The sequence below is a fragment of the Zophobas morio genome, unplaced genomic scaffold, assembly GCF_036711695.1.
Source record: "Zophobas morio isolate AGI-343-1 ecotype UQ-CSIRO unplaced genomic scaffold, CSIRO_AGI_Zmor_V1 ptg000030l, whole genome shotgun sequence".
In the NCBI taxonomy this organism is placed as follows: Eukaryota; Metazoa; Arthropoda; class Insecta; order Coleoptera; family Tenebrionidae; genus Zophobas; species Zophobas morio.
Window position 1 is genome coordinate 617,868 of NW_026972135.1, and position 16,063 is coordinate 633,930.

The 16,063-nt window shown below is 30.9% G+C and overlaps 2 protein-coding genes across 3 annotated transcripts; both read right to left on the minus strand.

Annotated features, from left to right (window-relative positions):
* Positions 1 to 223: 223 nt before the first annotated feature.
* LOC135138357 (E3 ubiquitin-protein ligase UHRF1-like) lies at positions 224 to 7,287 on the minus strand. Of its 2 annotated transcripts, XM_064068320.1 has the most exons (10): positions 7,132 to 7,287; positions 6,913 to 7,079; positions 6,549 to 6,865; positions 6,347 to 6,490; positions 6,119 to 6,294; positions 5,642 to 6,066; positions 1,372 to 1,583; positions 1,035 to 1,317; positions 647 to 985; positions 224 to 593 (listed from the first exon to the last, which is right to left on the minus strand). In XM_064068320.1, the coding sequence occupies exons 2-10, from the start codon at positions 7,069 to 7,071 to the stop codon at positions 435 to 437; spliced, it is 2,214 nt and encodes a 737-aa protein (XP_063924390.1). In that variant the 5' UTR covers positions 7,072 to 7,079; positions 7,132 to 7,287; the 3' UTR covers positions 224 to 434. The 2 variants fall into 2 exon arrangements, with proteins under 2 accessions (XP_063924390.1, XP_063924389.1); XM_064068319.1 differs by having other exon boundaries at positions 6,913 to 7,286.
* A 4,671-nt stretch (positions 7,288 to 11,958) lies between these two features.
* Positions 11,959 to 13,269, minus strand: LOC135137846 (leucine-rich repeat-containing protein 15-like). Its single transcript, XM_064067597.1, has one exon. It carries the CDS (start codon positions 13,267 to 13,269, stop codon positions 11,959 to 11,961), a length of 1,311 nt encoding a protein of 436 aa, XP_063923667.1.
* Between the last annotated feature and the right edge of the window lie 2,794 nt (positions 13,270 to 16,063).

Genomic DNA, 16,063 nt, shown 5'->3' on the forward strand with positions numbered 1-16,063 from the left:
AAAGGTTACATTTTTTTAATACGTCAAACAAAGGCGAAAAAATGTGATGAATAAGAAAGGGGAAATAATTTAATATTATCCAAAACAATGATGTGTATTGTTGGTTGCCTAATTATTATTACTGACTGGTCAAAAAATTGAATTTATTGTATTGTTTTAGCCCCAAAAATCACTTTTCTGTAAACATATTATAAAGGTGATAATCTCGCATTGAAAAACCAAATAGTCTCAATTTTTATTAATAAAATCACATCTATATAAAATTCCGCTTTAAAAGTACATAATTACATCACCACATCTCAACATGTTTTGCTAAAATTAATGATGCATAAGATCAACTTATAATAGACAATATGATAAAAACTATAAATTAAAAAATACGTCTAGTTAAAAACAACATTACAACACTAAATTATGCAAAACATTCCGTGTCGCTAGGACGAAGTTCCTCGGCCGGCTTCATACCCCGGAAACAGCAACTTGAGCGCCTTCCCCAGCTTGTCATTAACTCTCATAACATACTTCTCAGTCAAGTCGAAGCGACACCACGGGCACACGTATATTTGAGCAGAGAAGGACCGTTTTAAACAACTCTAGGAAAACAAAAACAAAACAAAATTAAAAATATACAGTGTGTTTGATTTACCTTGCACACATTGTGCTTGCACGGAAGCGTAAGCGGCTCATAAACCACCTCCTGGCAACAAACACACAAAAATATTTCTTCAACTTTACTGAGAAACTTCTGTTTGCCCTCTCGCACCGCCTCCTTACATTCCAGCCACAACTTCTCGTTGTCGCTGTCTAACGCTACGTGCTTCTCCACCTCCTTGCTCAGCTCATAAACCTCCACTTTCCTCTTTTTCCCCGTCGATAGATACTTTGTGATGGAGTTCGGCGAACTTTGGCGCTTCCGTTTGCCGCCTTTCTTTGCTGATTCTTCTTCTTTACTGATTTCTTCGGCTTCCAAATGACCTGGTGGATACTTAAACACTCGTTATTACCAAAATTAATTCCTCCTTGGACTTACTTACAATCATCTCGAATTCTTTCCCGCCTTTTTGCCACGGCGCCGGCACTGGATCGTCCCTCCGCAACAAATAACGCCAGACGACAAATCCGGATTTTCCTTTCTCTGGATAATACTTGACCACTTTGTAGATCCCGTCGTATCTATTCCCGTCAGTCGGCGCGTATTTGGAGTGTTTACTCAGTTTGTAGTTTCTCACGACTCGGACGGGTTTGCCCTTTTTCCAGTCCTTGGCTTCGCCTCCGGTTTTCTCGTTGAATTTAACGTTGCAGTTGAGTGCGAGAGCCCTAAAATGGACATTTTTGTAACGATTTATTTTTTTTGTTAAGTTGTTTTTTTACTTGTTCATTCTTGTTAATTTCTGGTCGCAGCTCTGGCCGCTCACCCGTTTGTTTCCGGAGAGGTCGCGTCCGCCCGATCCTGTGTAGTAAAATTCCTCCCCGTTGTCGATGTCGTCTTCGTAGCCACCGCTCAAGACTAAACTGTAAGCTCCGTCGCTTTCTCGGCCGTGGATTCCGGCGACGTGGGGTCTGTGGATGCCGGCTTCAGACACCTAGAATTTGTGCGATTGAGAATGGAAGAGTTTGGCTCCAGATATTATCATTATTTTTTCAATCAAACAAGGGATGAGAAAAGTCCTTAGTGGCAAATTTTAAATGTATTCCGAACTGAGAATTGCCTGAGATCTAAATGTTTAAATATCAATAAACACTTTTCAGGTCAGTCGGTTTGTATTTTCTAAAAAAAAAATTTTTAATTTTCTTGCAAAATTTTCAATTTTGTCCAAAAATTGGTCTAAACTTCCTTAAATAAAATAATAAAATGTTATTTAAAAAATTACATAGTTTTTATGATAACCCCTGTATACTACAGAGTTTCTTTTAAGCGAGTTTTCCATAATAAAAAAAAGACAAAAAAGGTGATCAAAAAGAGATAAAAAAGGAACCTACAAAAGGAGCTCCAAAAATATGATAAACAACTATTAAAATGACCAAAAAGGTACACAAAAAAGAAATAAAAAGAAACAAGCAAATGCCACAAACAAAAACGCGATAAAAAGGGGAAAAATGACAAAAAACGGAAAAAAGCAATAAAGAAGAACTAAAAAAAGATGTTAAAAATGAATTTAAAAAATGCTAAAAAAAATGACTACCACAATAGGAGTCAGAAATTACAAAGAGTCAGAAAATGTAATAAAAAAAAAGTTAAGTCAAACAAAAAGAGTTGAAAAAAGCGACACAAAAGTATACAAAAAATGGGCCCATAAAGGGGCACCAACATATTTATAAACATATACAAGCAAATGTTAAAAAAAAAGAAAATGCCATAAAAAGGCAACAACAAATGAGTAAAAAGAAAATGAAAAATAAATATTTAAAAAATACTATAAAAAACGATAAAATCGAAAAAAGGGCACGCAATTTTCACAAAAAATGCGTCAAAAAAAAGTAATACGGCGATAGAGAGGCGACAAAAAGGAGCACCAAAAAAGGGGGACAAAAAGGGAATAAACTCCACAAAAATGAGACCAAAAAAAAATACAACACGAAAAAGATGACACAAAACCGAAGAAAATGTCACAAAACTTTCACAAAAATGCGCCGAGGAAAAAGACGAAAAGCAAATGATTAAAAAAGGATGACAAAAAGAGACCAAAAATACGACAACGAAAAAAAATCGATCAAAAAATGATAAAAAAGAGGCCCAAAAAAGTGCGATAAGAAAAGGGACCAAAAAAAGCGACTAAAATGAGATAATAAAAACGACAAAAAAAGATCAAAAAATGGAAAAAGAAACAAGGAAATGCCAAAAAACCCGATAGAAAAGACGAAAAAACACTAAAAGTGAATAAATAAAGCGACGAAAAGGGGGCCAAAAAAGATGACAAAGGGCCAAAAAGGAAAATAAAAAAGGAAATAAAACAGACAAAAAGGAGGAAAGAAGTACACAAAAATGAGACAAAACAAAAACAAGGAAGACAACACAGGCGAAAAGAAAGCGACTAACAAAGGGGACAAAAAAAGACCAAAAAAGATTATATAGAAGGGATCCAAAAAGGGAGCGATAATGGGGCCAAAAAACCCCCTTAAAATAAAACGAGTAAAGCAAAAAAAAGGAAATATTGAGGAAAAAGAAATCCAACAATGCTATAAAAAAACGAGAAAAACGAAATAAATATAAGCCAATGTTAAAAAAAAAGTGATAAAAAAGGCAAAAGGCCACCAAATTTTACAAAAGGCGACAAAAACAGACAACAAGAAAAATACGACACAAAACCGCAAAACGCGACAAAAATTTCACTAAAAAAAATGCGCCAAAAAAGGCGAAAACAAAGCTACAAAAAAAGAGCTATCAAAACAGATCAAAAAAGCGACTAAAATGCGTTAATAAAAACGACAAAAAAAGGATTAAAAAAAAAAGGAAAAAGAAACAAGTAAATAATAAAAAAGACGATAAAAAACGACCAAAAAGAAAGCCAGAAAAGAGGATTAAAAACACAAAAATGAGAAAGAACTAGAGAAAAATGAGACAAAACAAAAACGACGAAAAGATGACACCAAAGCGAAAAAATGGCACAAAACTTTCTCAAAAATGCAACAAAAAAAAAAGGTGAAAAGGAATCTACTTAAAAATGGGACAAAAAGAAACCAAAAAGATGATATAAAGGGGATCGAAAAAGGAGCACTAAAAAATACGATAATGAGGGCAAAAAAGACCCAAAAAACGAGTGAAGCCATAACAGTTAGTTAGAAATTCAGAAGATGTGACAAAAAAAAACGACAAAAATGCGACAACAAAAAAGACAAGAAAAAGGGACTAAAAATAGACAATCAAATGTTAAAAAAATGCTAGCAAAAAGGGAAAAAAGCAGGCGAAAAAAAGTTAGAGAAAAAAAAGGAAATGTGGAGCAAAAAGCCGATATAACAGGGACCCAAAAATTCTATAAGAAAAATACAATAAAAACGACAAAAAGACATCAAAAAAGGAAATAAATATAAGTTTAAATGTTAATAAAAAAAATTCCAACATAAGAAAAACACGATAAAAACGACAAAAAAAAAACACCAAAAAGAAAATAAAACAAATGTTAAAAAAAGGGCATCATAAAAAAACAGACAACAAGAAAAGACGACACAAAACCGAAAGAAAGCGAAGAAAATTTCACAAAAAATGCGACAAAAAAGGTGAATCAAACAGATCACAAAAAGACTATAAAAAAGGGTCTCAAAAAAAGTGCGATAAGAAAAGAGGCCAAAAGAACGATAATAAAAACGACAACAAAAAGATCAAAGAAGGGAAAAAGAAACAAGTAGATGATAAAAAAAAAAACGATAAAATAGTTTAAAAAAATCACTAAAAGACAGTGAATAAATAAAGCGATAAAAAGGGGACCAAAAAGATGATATAAAAGGGATTCAAAAAGGGGCATCAAAAATGCGATAATGGGGGCAATGTTAAAATATATTATAAAAATTATAAATTTGACGTGTACAAAACTAATGTAGTGGTTAAGTACAAATAAAATTATTATTTATTTAAACAATGTTTACAATACATGAGTGAAAAAAGGCGAAAGCAGCGACTTAAAAGAAAGACAAAAAGGGGTGAAAAATGGTGACAAAGATGAAAAAAAAAAATGGGAAAAAGGTCCACAGAAATGGGACAAAAACAAAACAATAAGAATAAGATTAAAATGCGACAATAAAAACGACGAAAAAGGATCAAAAAACGGGAAAAAGAAACAAGCAAATGATAAAAAACCTTTTTTTTTCACTAAAAGAAAGTGATAAAAAAGCGATAAAAAGGGCCAAAAAAAGAAATAAAAAAATGAGACAAAACAAAAAGAACCACGAAAAGACTTCACAAAACCAAAAAAATGCGACAAAAATTTCACAAATATGTAATGCGAAAAGACATCGACCAAAAAAAGGAAATAATAAAAAGATTGAAAAGAGGTCCCAAAACAAAGGGAATTAGGAAATCAGAAACAAAAAAGAGACAAGAAAGACGGAAATAAAAAAAAACAATAATCTTTTCGGGTGATTTCTGACTCATGCTTGACAAACGCTCAAAAAATTTATATTGAAAATTTGAGATGTTTGCAAAGTTGCGTAAAAATCCTCAAAAAAAATTCGGGCATAAATCTTACGAGAGCTCCTTTGAAAGACAGAAAGTATTAAGGACACCAGACCAAAATTTTCGAAAAATTTGGTTTGATAATGATTTTTTTTTCTTATCGATTCTGGAAAAATTGTTGGAATTTTAGAAGAAATGGAACCGAAAACAACGTCTACAAATCGAAATCCACAAAAAAATGTCCCTGGATAATCTTCAAATTGTCCGAAAAACTGTTTTTTTAATTATTTTTCGATAGTTTCGGAGATTATCTTAATTATAGTAGCAGGTACTAGCCCCGCCCACCCACCCTTTATTTTCTTGGAGGATGTCATTTGTGAAAATCAGTTTTATCTTAGCAAATGCTTACTATAGTAATTTTTTCATAGTCTAAGCAAAAAGGCTCCAAGAACCACTTGATTTTCGCAGATGAAACGAAATTAATTTTCAGAAAAATTGTAAAAAAAAACAAAAAAAAAAATGCGTTTTACTTACTTGAAGCCTAAACTTCCAACACGTGCCCACCTCGACCCCAGGTACAGGCCCATAATGGTGCTTTGGTACTATAGTGCATTCGCTCGTCCTCCCAACGCACGCCATCCCCTTGCCCCAATCCCGATTCGTCGTCGCCCCCTCTTTATTGCTCACCATTTTCATTTTTTTCTTACTAAGTTTTAACTTTTCGCCCGCTTTCACAATTTCGCTATCGTCAGTTTTACAATCAGGACAATACCATTCTGGCTCAGAAGGAATTTCTGATAATGGTGGGCTCAAACACGATATGTGATATGCTTTGTCACACTGATCACACAGGATTAAAGTGCCAGCGTTTTCTTTCTTAGCACAAACAAAACAGCCGCACTCTTTACATTTTTTAGTGGGGACGTCTTTACACTTGTTACAGTATAGTGGTAGTTTTCCTGAAATTAAAATGGGTGATTTTTGAAAGTAAGAAAAAAATTAAGGAAGTACTCATGGGAATGTCTTTGTTGCGGTCTTCTGATTCTTCTATTAGTGTGGGTTCCTCGATTCGCATTATTTCGTCCGTGAATTTTATCACGCAGTTGTCGAGTCGCGCTTGTTCGGCGCCCACTAGCAACGTACCTTTGATTTCTTTTTTGGTGATTTGGTTTATTTCAAAATCGTACCTATGGTGGGACAAAAACAATGAAAAGTGGAGGCTTAATTAGAAAAATTTACCAATATCCACGAGTTGAAGGTTTTTCAATATTATAGTTAGCAAAAACTATCATCCCAGGCTTTAGTTCTGGAAACTTGTAAGTGTAGTGGGAACGTGGCCTAATTTCGCTGAACTTAACTTCAAATGGGGCTGTTTCCACATTCCTACAATACCAACCGGTCCATAAAAATTTACACTATTATTATTGTTATTAGATCTAACCTGTCCATCCGGATTTTAAAAATCAAACTATCCTCATCCACCTCCTCCACACCCTCTTTCCTGTAAATGTTCATAATTTTCGCTTCAAACCAAGCCCCGTGATCGCCATCGATGACATCAATGCGATCGCCATGTTGGTAATAAACACTCGTTGCTTCCACTTTCTCTTCACTTCGACTTTGTTTGTCTTTCTCAGCATTGGGACTCTTGTTCTCTTTTCCAGTCGTCTTCCCCAAATCCTCCTCCTTCTTCACGTGCAACTGAATAACGTCATTCAACTGGATGTCGTAGTCAGTGATCCTGTGATCCGAAATCAACTAAAACAACCGTTAAAGCAGGAATTCTCCCCTAGAACAGCACTCACTTGTTTGCCTCTATAATACAACATCTGGTGACGAATTTCCACGTTTAATTTGCTACAAATCATCTTCTGGAGCTCTTCGATTAGAGCTGTTTTCGAGACTTTTAAAACCAAGTCGTCGTCTTTGGTCGTCGAGGTTAGTTTTCGGATTCGTACGTGCATTTTGGGTCCTAGAATGGCACAGATTGCTGGCGAGTGTATAAAATAGGGGCTTTCAGTCACCAGTCGAAGAGAAATTTTAAATTAATACGTGAACTAGAAATCAAAACTTGGTGTTTGTTTACTAAAAAACGGCGCCAAAAAGTGACGAAATAGCGTGGCACGGGTTGATAACTGCAACTCTTGTGCGCATGCGTCGTCTCAGTGTCTACGGTGCCTCGGTCGGTATTTTAACAGCTAGAAAAATACCAATTGTTTATCGTGATTAAGAAACTATCAAATTTTTGGGTTGGCTTTGTCTAGATAATACCAGCGAGGTTGGCGAAACGCGTCGGTAAATATTTTGGGCATTAAAAGCTTATTATTATTCATTACTTATTTCTTATTTCAAAGTTTAAAGTATAAAATATTTACTTCGAAATAATAAGGGTCTTAAAAAAAGTTATTATTCAGAGTGAGTCATTAAGTACGTGGTCCTCAACATCATTAAACAACATTTTCATATGTAGAAAAATAAACTTTATCAAATAATCCAGTCAAAATTATAGCGTCTCATTTAAAAAGATCATTGATGACGTCATAACTTTTATAAATTTGACATAGCCATCTTTTCACAACAAGAAACTTAAAATATGGTTAAAATGGTACATTTTTGTAAGGACCCTAATTGTCGATACATTTTAAAACAAAAAGGCAAAATATAAGCCCGCCCACCCGCCCTATCTCAATTGTAATGATTTTTTTTATTCGCCGTGAATCCCCTTGGTTGGAGCTTAACTACAAAATAGTTATTTCTTTACAAGAAATTAAAAGCATGTTTTTGAGTATCGTGTGGTTCAAAGAATACCTACTATGTATGTTTAGAAAAAAAGGCAAAATATATTCAATTGTGGTGATTTTTTTTATACTTAGAAACTTGAAACATGTTTAAAATGTTAAATTTTTGTAGGGAAATACGGATTTTCCAATTAGGCTTCTTATAAAACCACCTTACAACTACATATTTAGATCAGGTCAGGTTTGTGTTTAATTTTTTCTAAATATTTTTTGATTTTTCACTTTCCCGATTTAAACTTTTTCGATTTTTCTTCACCCCCGATTTTTCGATTTTTCGGTTTTGGTTTTTCAATTTTTGAAGTTTTTATTTTAAAATTTCAGATTTTCAATTTTTAAATTTGAATTTTCCATTTTTCGGTTTTACAATTTTTGCAATTTTCAGATTTCCGAATTTTGATTTTTCGACTTTCAAGTTTCTCGATTTTTAGTCGTTCAATTTTTGGAGTTTTCAATTTAAAATTCTACAGTGCTTCAATTTTTACAATTTGGTGTTTGTCCACTTTTTCGTCAATTTGCAATTTTTCCTTTTTACGATTCCTCGATTTTTAATTTTTCAGTTTTTCGATTTTTAGTTTTTCAACTCTTGAAATTTTTAATTTTTAAATTCAGTTTTTCAGTTTTTAAACTTGAATTTTTCAATTTTTCGTTTTAGATTTTTTATTTATCCATTTTTCAGTGTCTCGATTTTTGAGTTTCTTCATTCTGAAATTTTTCGTTTCTTCATTGTTCGATTTTTTAGTTTCTCGATTTTTTATTTATTAGATTTTTCAGTTTCTGGATTTTTAAATTTTTCGATTTTTGAGTTCAACGATTTTTAATTTTTTTGATTTTTTAGTTTTTCATTTTTTTATTTTTGGATTTTTCAGTTTCTGGATTTTTCAAATCCCCGATTTTTCTATTTTTCGATTTTTAGATTTTCAATTTTTGAAGTTTCAATTTTAAAATTGTCAGTTTTTCAATTTTAGAATTTTTATTAAACTTGAATTTTTCCATTTTTCGATTTTACAATTTTTCCGTTTTTCAGTTTCTCAATGTTTGATTTTTTTAATTTTTCAGTTCCTGAATTTGTCAGTTTTTCTATTTTTGGTTTCTCATTTCAAAATTTTTCGATTTTTTAATTTCTTGATTTTTCGATTTTTAGATCTTCAGTTATTCAACCTTTGAGGTATTTCGATTTTTCTGTTTTTAGATTTTTAATTTTTCATTTTTCAGTTTCTCGATTTTTAATTTTCCGGTTTTCGAGTTTCTCCATTTTGCAATTTTTCGTTTTTTCATTTTTCGATTTTGCAATCCTAGATTTTTGATTTTAAAATTTTCCAGTTTCTGGATTTTTTAGTTTTTCGATTTTAAAGATCCACGAATTTTAATTTTTCGTTTTTTTTTTATTTTTCAATTTTTTAGTTTCCCGATTTTTGACTTATTACATTTTTCAGTTTTTGGATTTTCTAATTTTTCGATTTTTGAGTTTCACGATTTTTAATTTTTCGTTTTTGATTTTTTCGATTTTTAATTTTTTTGATTTTTCAGTTTCTCAACTTTTGATTTTTAGATTTTTCAGTTTCTGGATTTTTCAAATCCCCGATTATCCTATTTTTTGATTTTCACTTTTTCAATTTTAGAATTTTTAAACTTGAATTTTTTCATTTTTCGATTTTACAATTTTTCCGTATTTCAGTTTCTCAATGTTTGATTTTTTTTAATTTTTCAATTTCTGAATTTGTCAGTTTTTCGATTTTTTGTTTCTCATTTCAAAATTTTTGGATTTTTCAATTTCTTGATTTTTAGATTTTCAGATCTTCAGTTATTCAACTTTTAAGGTTTTTCGATTTTTCTGTTTTTAGATTTTTAATTTTTCTATTTTCCAGTTTCTCGATTTTTAATTTTCCGATTTTCGAGTTTCTCCGTTTTGCAATTTTTCGTTTTTTCATTTTTCGATTTTTCAATCCTAGATTTTTGATTTTAAAATTTTCCAGTTTCTGGATTTTTTAGTTTTTCGATTTTAAAGTTCCACGAATTTTAATTTTTCGTTTTTTTTATTTTTCAATTTTTTAGTTTCCCGATTTTTGATTTATTACATTTTTCAGTTTTTGGATTTTCTAATTTTTCGATTTTTGAGTTCCACGATTTTTAATTTTTCGTTTTTGATTTTTTCGATTTTTAATTTTTTTGATTTTTCAGTTTCTCAACTTTTGATTTTTAGATTTTTCAGTTTCTGGATTTTTCAAATACCCGATTATCCTATTTTTTGATTTTTAGGTTTTCAATTTTAAAATTTTCAGTTTTTCAATTTTAGAATTTTTAAACTTGAATTTTTCCATTTTACGATTTTACAATGTTTCCGTTTTTCAGTTTCTCAATGTTTGATTTTTTTTAATTTTTCAGTTTCTGAATTTGTCAGTTTTTCGATTTTTGGTTTCTTATTTCAAAATTTTTCGATTTTTCAATCCTAGATTTTTAATTTTTCCATTTTTCAGTTTCTCGATTTTTAATTTTCCGATTTTCCAGTTTCTTCATTTTGCAATATTTCGTTTTTTCATTTTTCTGTTCTAGATTTTTGATTTTTAGATTTTCTAGTTTCTGGATTTTTACTTTTTCGATTTTTAAGTTCCACGATTTTTAACTTTTATTTTTTTATTTTTTTTTTGATTTTTCAGTTTCTCGATTTTTGATTTGTCGATTTTTCAATTTCTCGATTTTTAATTTTTAGATTTTTCACTTTCTGAATTTTTCAGTTTTTCGATTTTTCAATTTCTTGATTTTTAGACTTTTAGATCTTCAGTTTTTCAATTCTTGAGGTATTTCGATTTTCCAATTTTTCGAATTTTCGATTTTTCTATTTTTAGATTTTAATTTTTTGATTTTTAGATTTTCCAGTTTCTGGATTTTTAGTTCATCGATTTTTAAGTTCCACGATTTTTAATTTTTATTTTTTATTTTTTCGATTTCTCAGTTTCTCGACTTTTAATTTTTAGATTTTTCAGTTTCTGAATTTTTTAGTTCGTCGATTTTTGTATTTTTATATTTCTAGATTCTCAATTTTTGAAGCTTTTAGTTCTAAATTTTTCCATTTTTCCTTTTTACAGTTTCTCGTTTTTTCATCACTTGCTTGATTTTTCTATTTTTTCAGTTTTCGTTTTTACAGTTTTTCCATTTTTCAGTTACTCAATTTTTCAATTTTTCGATTTTTGATGTCTCAATTTAAAATTTTCCGATTTTTCAATTTGAAGATTTTTCGATTTTTAAATTTTCAGTTTTCCAATTGAGATATTTCGATTTCTCAATATTTCTAATTTTCGGTTTTTCGTTTTTTAGATTTTTAATTTTTCCATTTTTCAGTTTATCGATTTTTTTTATTTCCCGGTTTTTGAGTTCCTCCATTTTGAAAATTTTCGTCTTCTCACTTTTCGATTTTTCAGTTTCTCGATTTTTGATTTTTAAATTTTCCATTTTCTGCATTTCTTAATTTTTTGATTTTTGAGTTTTTCGATTTAATATGTTTTGTTTTTTCAATTTTTCAATTTTTACGTTCTCGATAATTTAATTGTTTAATATTTTAATTTCCCAATTTTTCTATTTTTCGATTTTCAATCGTTCAATTTTTAGGTCTTCTTGAATTGTTTCGATTTCTCAATTTTTAGAATTTTAGATTTTTATTTTTCCAATTTTTTGTTTTGCCAATTTTTTAATTTTTAATCCTTCGATTTTTTTATTTTTGAGTTCGATTTCAAAACAAATTTATTCAAACTAAAATTTTGAAAAATTGTGACTAGGGGATTTTGGATTATTTTCCTTGTTTTTACTGCATTTTCGATTTTCAGTCTGAACATCATTATAATACGCTGTTTTTTCGAAAAATCAAAAAATTAAAAAATCCAGAAATTAAAGAAACAAAAAATCGGAAAATCCAAGAATTGCAAATGAAATAATTGAAAAACGTCAGATTTTCTACATTGCAATAACGAAATTCGGGAATTTTTTCTTTTCTTTTTTTTTGTTTTTCAACAACAGACAAATTAATACTTTATTATTATACCCAATGTTGTACATTGCAAATCAAGTAAACTTAAATCCTTTCCCACGACAATTGTCCAGAATGACCATCTTCGCTCCAGGAACCAGAGAATTTGCCCCACCTTCAGGACACCCAATTTCGTTACCTCGAAGATCAACAAATGTTGCTACTTGCACGTTCCTCATGAGGTCACTTTTCCACGTTCGTATTTTATTGTAGCTTAAAACCAGACGCCTCAAACCCTTCATACCACCGAAAGCACCATCTGGAATATCCTGGATGCGATTATGATCCAGATCCAACGAACTGGATTCCGGGACGTTCTTGAAAGCGTCAGCAGGAATTGCCTCGATGGAATTATACGAAAAAATAATTGACAGCCTGGATTCTACTCCACGAAACCAATTATTGCTCCATTCTTTCACTCTATTGTTGCTAACATCAACAAAGTACAAATCTTTCATGTCGTCGAAAGCTCCACCAGCTATAAAAGAAATTTCGTTGCAGCTGAGTACAACAGATGTAATTTTCGAACCGCTGAAAACTCCCTCTGGAACTTCCCTGAGTTTGTTCCCTGATAGCGAAATCGAACTTAACTTAGGCAAATTACGCAGGTCGCCAGGACGCAGTACCGAAATAGAGTTATTTCCCAAATCTAAACTCACTATGTCTTTGTTATCAAAAACTGAGGCGTCGATTTCTTCGATATCGTTCTTGAATAACGACAAACCTATTCCAAACTTATCCCGTCCTGAGACTTCCGCGAAAGTTCCAGCTTCAATTGTCGAGATGCTGTTATTCCCCAGGGAAAAGATCCCGAGGGACACGTTCCCGAAAACCCCTCGCTTCAATTCCCGTAAATCATTGCTTTCGAGACTCAATTCTCGAAGATTCCACAAGTTCTGGAAAGCTCCCTCACGTAAAACCGAAATGGAATTTCGTCCTAGATACAACAACGAAGTTTCCAAATTCACGAAAGTCCCACTTTTAAGTTCGCGCAGATTCGTATCCTCCAAACTTACACTTTTTAGCCGTGGTAGATCCTTGAAGGTTCCTGGTTGGATTTCTTTCAAGGTCGCGTCTACGATTTCTATTTCACGTAGCTTGGGAATGTCTTTGAAGGAGTCTTCGTAGAGAGCTTCCACTTGTCCTTGCACTGTGATGCGTTTGTTCTGGTCGGTGTTTCCAAGACAGCTGGTTTTGGTGTGGTGTGTGGAGGCGTTTCTGAGAATGTTGGTTGCCAAGGTATTTCCATAAGGTGTAGCTATGAGATCACAAGTTATTGTTGCACTGTGTGTAGTTCCAAGCACGAAAGTTAAAATAATAGTAAGCAAAATAATAGTGGTTTTCATTGTTACGTTTTGTTCGATGTTACTTGTTCGATTGAAGTATTGTTTGTTGGTTGTTTCAGCAAGAACACTGATAATTTTGTGACACAAGGTTATCGTTGGGTTTTCACATTTTTTACACAATACATTGCAAGCATTTTTAAAACAGCAGTGATCCCATTTAGATGAATCTAATAAAATACGGACAATTATTAATTATTCATTTTAACTTTGAGTTAAATTTATTCCAGGTTTTATAAAATCCAATCCAACTTCACTTTTTCTAACTTAATTGAAATTGTATTTGTTTAGTTGGTTGTACTTCAGGGGCAAGGAATGTTCTGTCTAAATACCTGGTCAATTTTTTAAAATTAATTCCAGCTGTGATTCAGAAAGATCGGCTTCAGAGTTTGAGGATGACGTTTATGAAACAATTCCAGAAGAATAATGTAATTTCTTTCGTTTATACAAAATTACGATTTAAAAAAAAATCCCATTTTTTGGAAACTTTTAATCCGGGACTATGGGCACGCTATATTTGTCGAACCAGACGTGGATATCTACGTTCCAGAATTTTTTTGAAAATTTTGAACAACTTTTTCAAACACTCAGTTTTTAAGTACTCCACGTTTGACATTTTCGACCAATTTTTGCCCATTTTAGAAAATTAGCCAGACATTTTGTTGTAGTTTTCAACGTCTAGAAAACTTTCCGCTTCGACTCATCGGAAAATTCTCCCGTTTTTACAAAATCGACAATTGAAATACGACAATTTTTATGATTTTTTGAAAATTTCAATTTCAATTAGAATTTTTCGTCAATTTTTAATCTGCGATATGAACACGATATATTTTTCGAATCAGCACGTCGATATCTACATTACAGATTTTTTTTGAGAATTATTGGCCAATTTTTTCAAAAGTCCAATTTTCTCCTTCGTTTCCTTAGTAAATTCTACAGTTTCTCCAGAATCGCCAGTTGAAATTTCGCAATTTATAAGATTTATTTAAATTTCATTTTCAATCCGAATTTTTGGGAATTTTTAATTTGGAACAATCAACACGCTATATTTTTCGAATCAGCACGTCGTACGTTCCATAATTTTTTGAGAATTTTTGGATCACTTTTCCAAACGCTTAATTTTCCAATACTTTCCAGTTTTGATATTTTCGACCATTGTCGAAAATTAGCTAAACACATTTTCTTGTAGTTTTCCACATCCAGAAGTCATTTCCCGCTTCGATTTCCGTTTTCATGAAATCGCCAACTGAAATATGGCAATTTTTATGATTTAAAAAAAATTTTTTTTTCAATCCGAATTTTTCGAAAATTTTTAATGCGGGACTACGAACGTGCTATATTTTTCGAATCACCACATCAACTTTTACATTTTAGAATTTTTTGATAATTTTTGGACAAATTTTCCAAACGGTCAATTTTTCAGTACTTCCTCATTTTTGTCCATTTTCCAAAATTAGCCAAAGACATTTTCTTCTACATTTCGACATCCAGAAGTCATTTTCGCCTTCGTTTCTTCGGAAATTGCTACCGTTTTTTTAAATCGCCAATTGAAATACGGTAATTTTAACAATTTTTCAAAAATTTCACATTTAATCGAAATTTTTCTGAAGTTTTTAATTTGGTACTATGAACACGCTATATTTTTCAAATCAAGTCGTCGATATTTATATTCCATAATTTTTTGAGAATTTTTGGACCACTTTGTCAACCGCTTTACTTTTTTCAATATCCCCCTTTTTGACGTTTTCGATCATTTTCAAAAGTTAGATAAAGATATTTTCTTGTACATCTCGACATCCAGAAGTTATTTTAAAATTACAGATTTTCAATTTTTAAATTTGAATTTTCCATTTTTCGTTTTTACAATTTTTCCATTTTTCAGTTTTCCGACTTTCAAGTTTCTCGATTATTTAATTGTTCAATTTCCCAATTTTTCTATTTTGCGATTTTTAGTCGTTCAATTTTTGGAGTTTACAATTTGAAATTCTACAGTGCTTCAATTTTTACAACTTTGAATTTGTCCACTTTTTCGTCAATTTGCAATTTTTCGTTTTTACGATTCCTCGATTTTTAATTTTTCAGTTTTTCGATTTTTCATCACTTCCTCGATTTTTCTATTTTTCGATTTTTAGTTTTTCAACTCTTGAAATTTTTAATTTTAAAATTCAGTTTTTCAGTTTTTAATCTTGAATTTTTCAATTTTTCGTTTCAGATTTTTTATTTTTCCATTTTTCAGTGTCTCGATTTTTGGATTTCTTCATTCTGAAATTTTTCGCTTTTTTCATTTTTCAATTTTTCAGTTTCTCGATTTTTTATTTGTTAGATTTTTAGTTTCTGGATTTATAAATTTTTCGATTTTTGAGTTCCACGATTTTTAATTTTTCGTTTTTTATTTTTTCGATTTTTAATTTTTTCGATTTTTCAGTTTCTCAATTTTTTATTTTTAGATTTTTCAGTTTCTGGATTTTTCAAATCCTCGATTTTCCTATTTTCAGATTTTCAGTTTTTCACTTTTAGAATTTTTAAACTTGAATTTTTTCATTTTTCGATTTTACAATTTTTCCGTATTTCAGTTTCTCAATGTTTGATTTTTTTAATTTTTCAGTTTCTGAATTTGTCAGTTTTTCGATTTTTGGTTTCTCGTTTCAAAATTTTTCGATTTTTTAATTTCTTGATTTTTCGATTTTTAGATCTTCAGTTATTCAACCTTTAAGGTATTTCGATTTTTCTGTTTTTAGATTTTTAATTTTTCCATTTTTCAGTTTCTCGATTTTTAATTTTCCGATTTTCGAGTTTC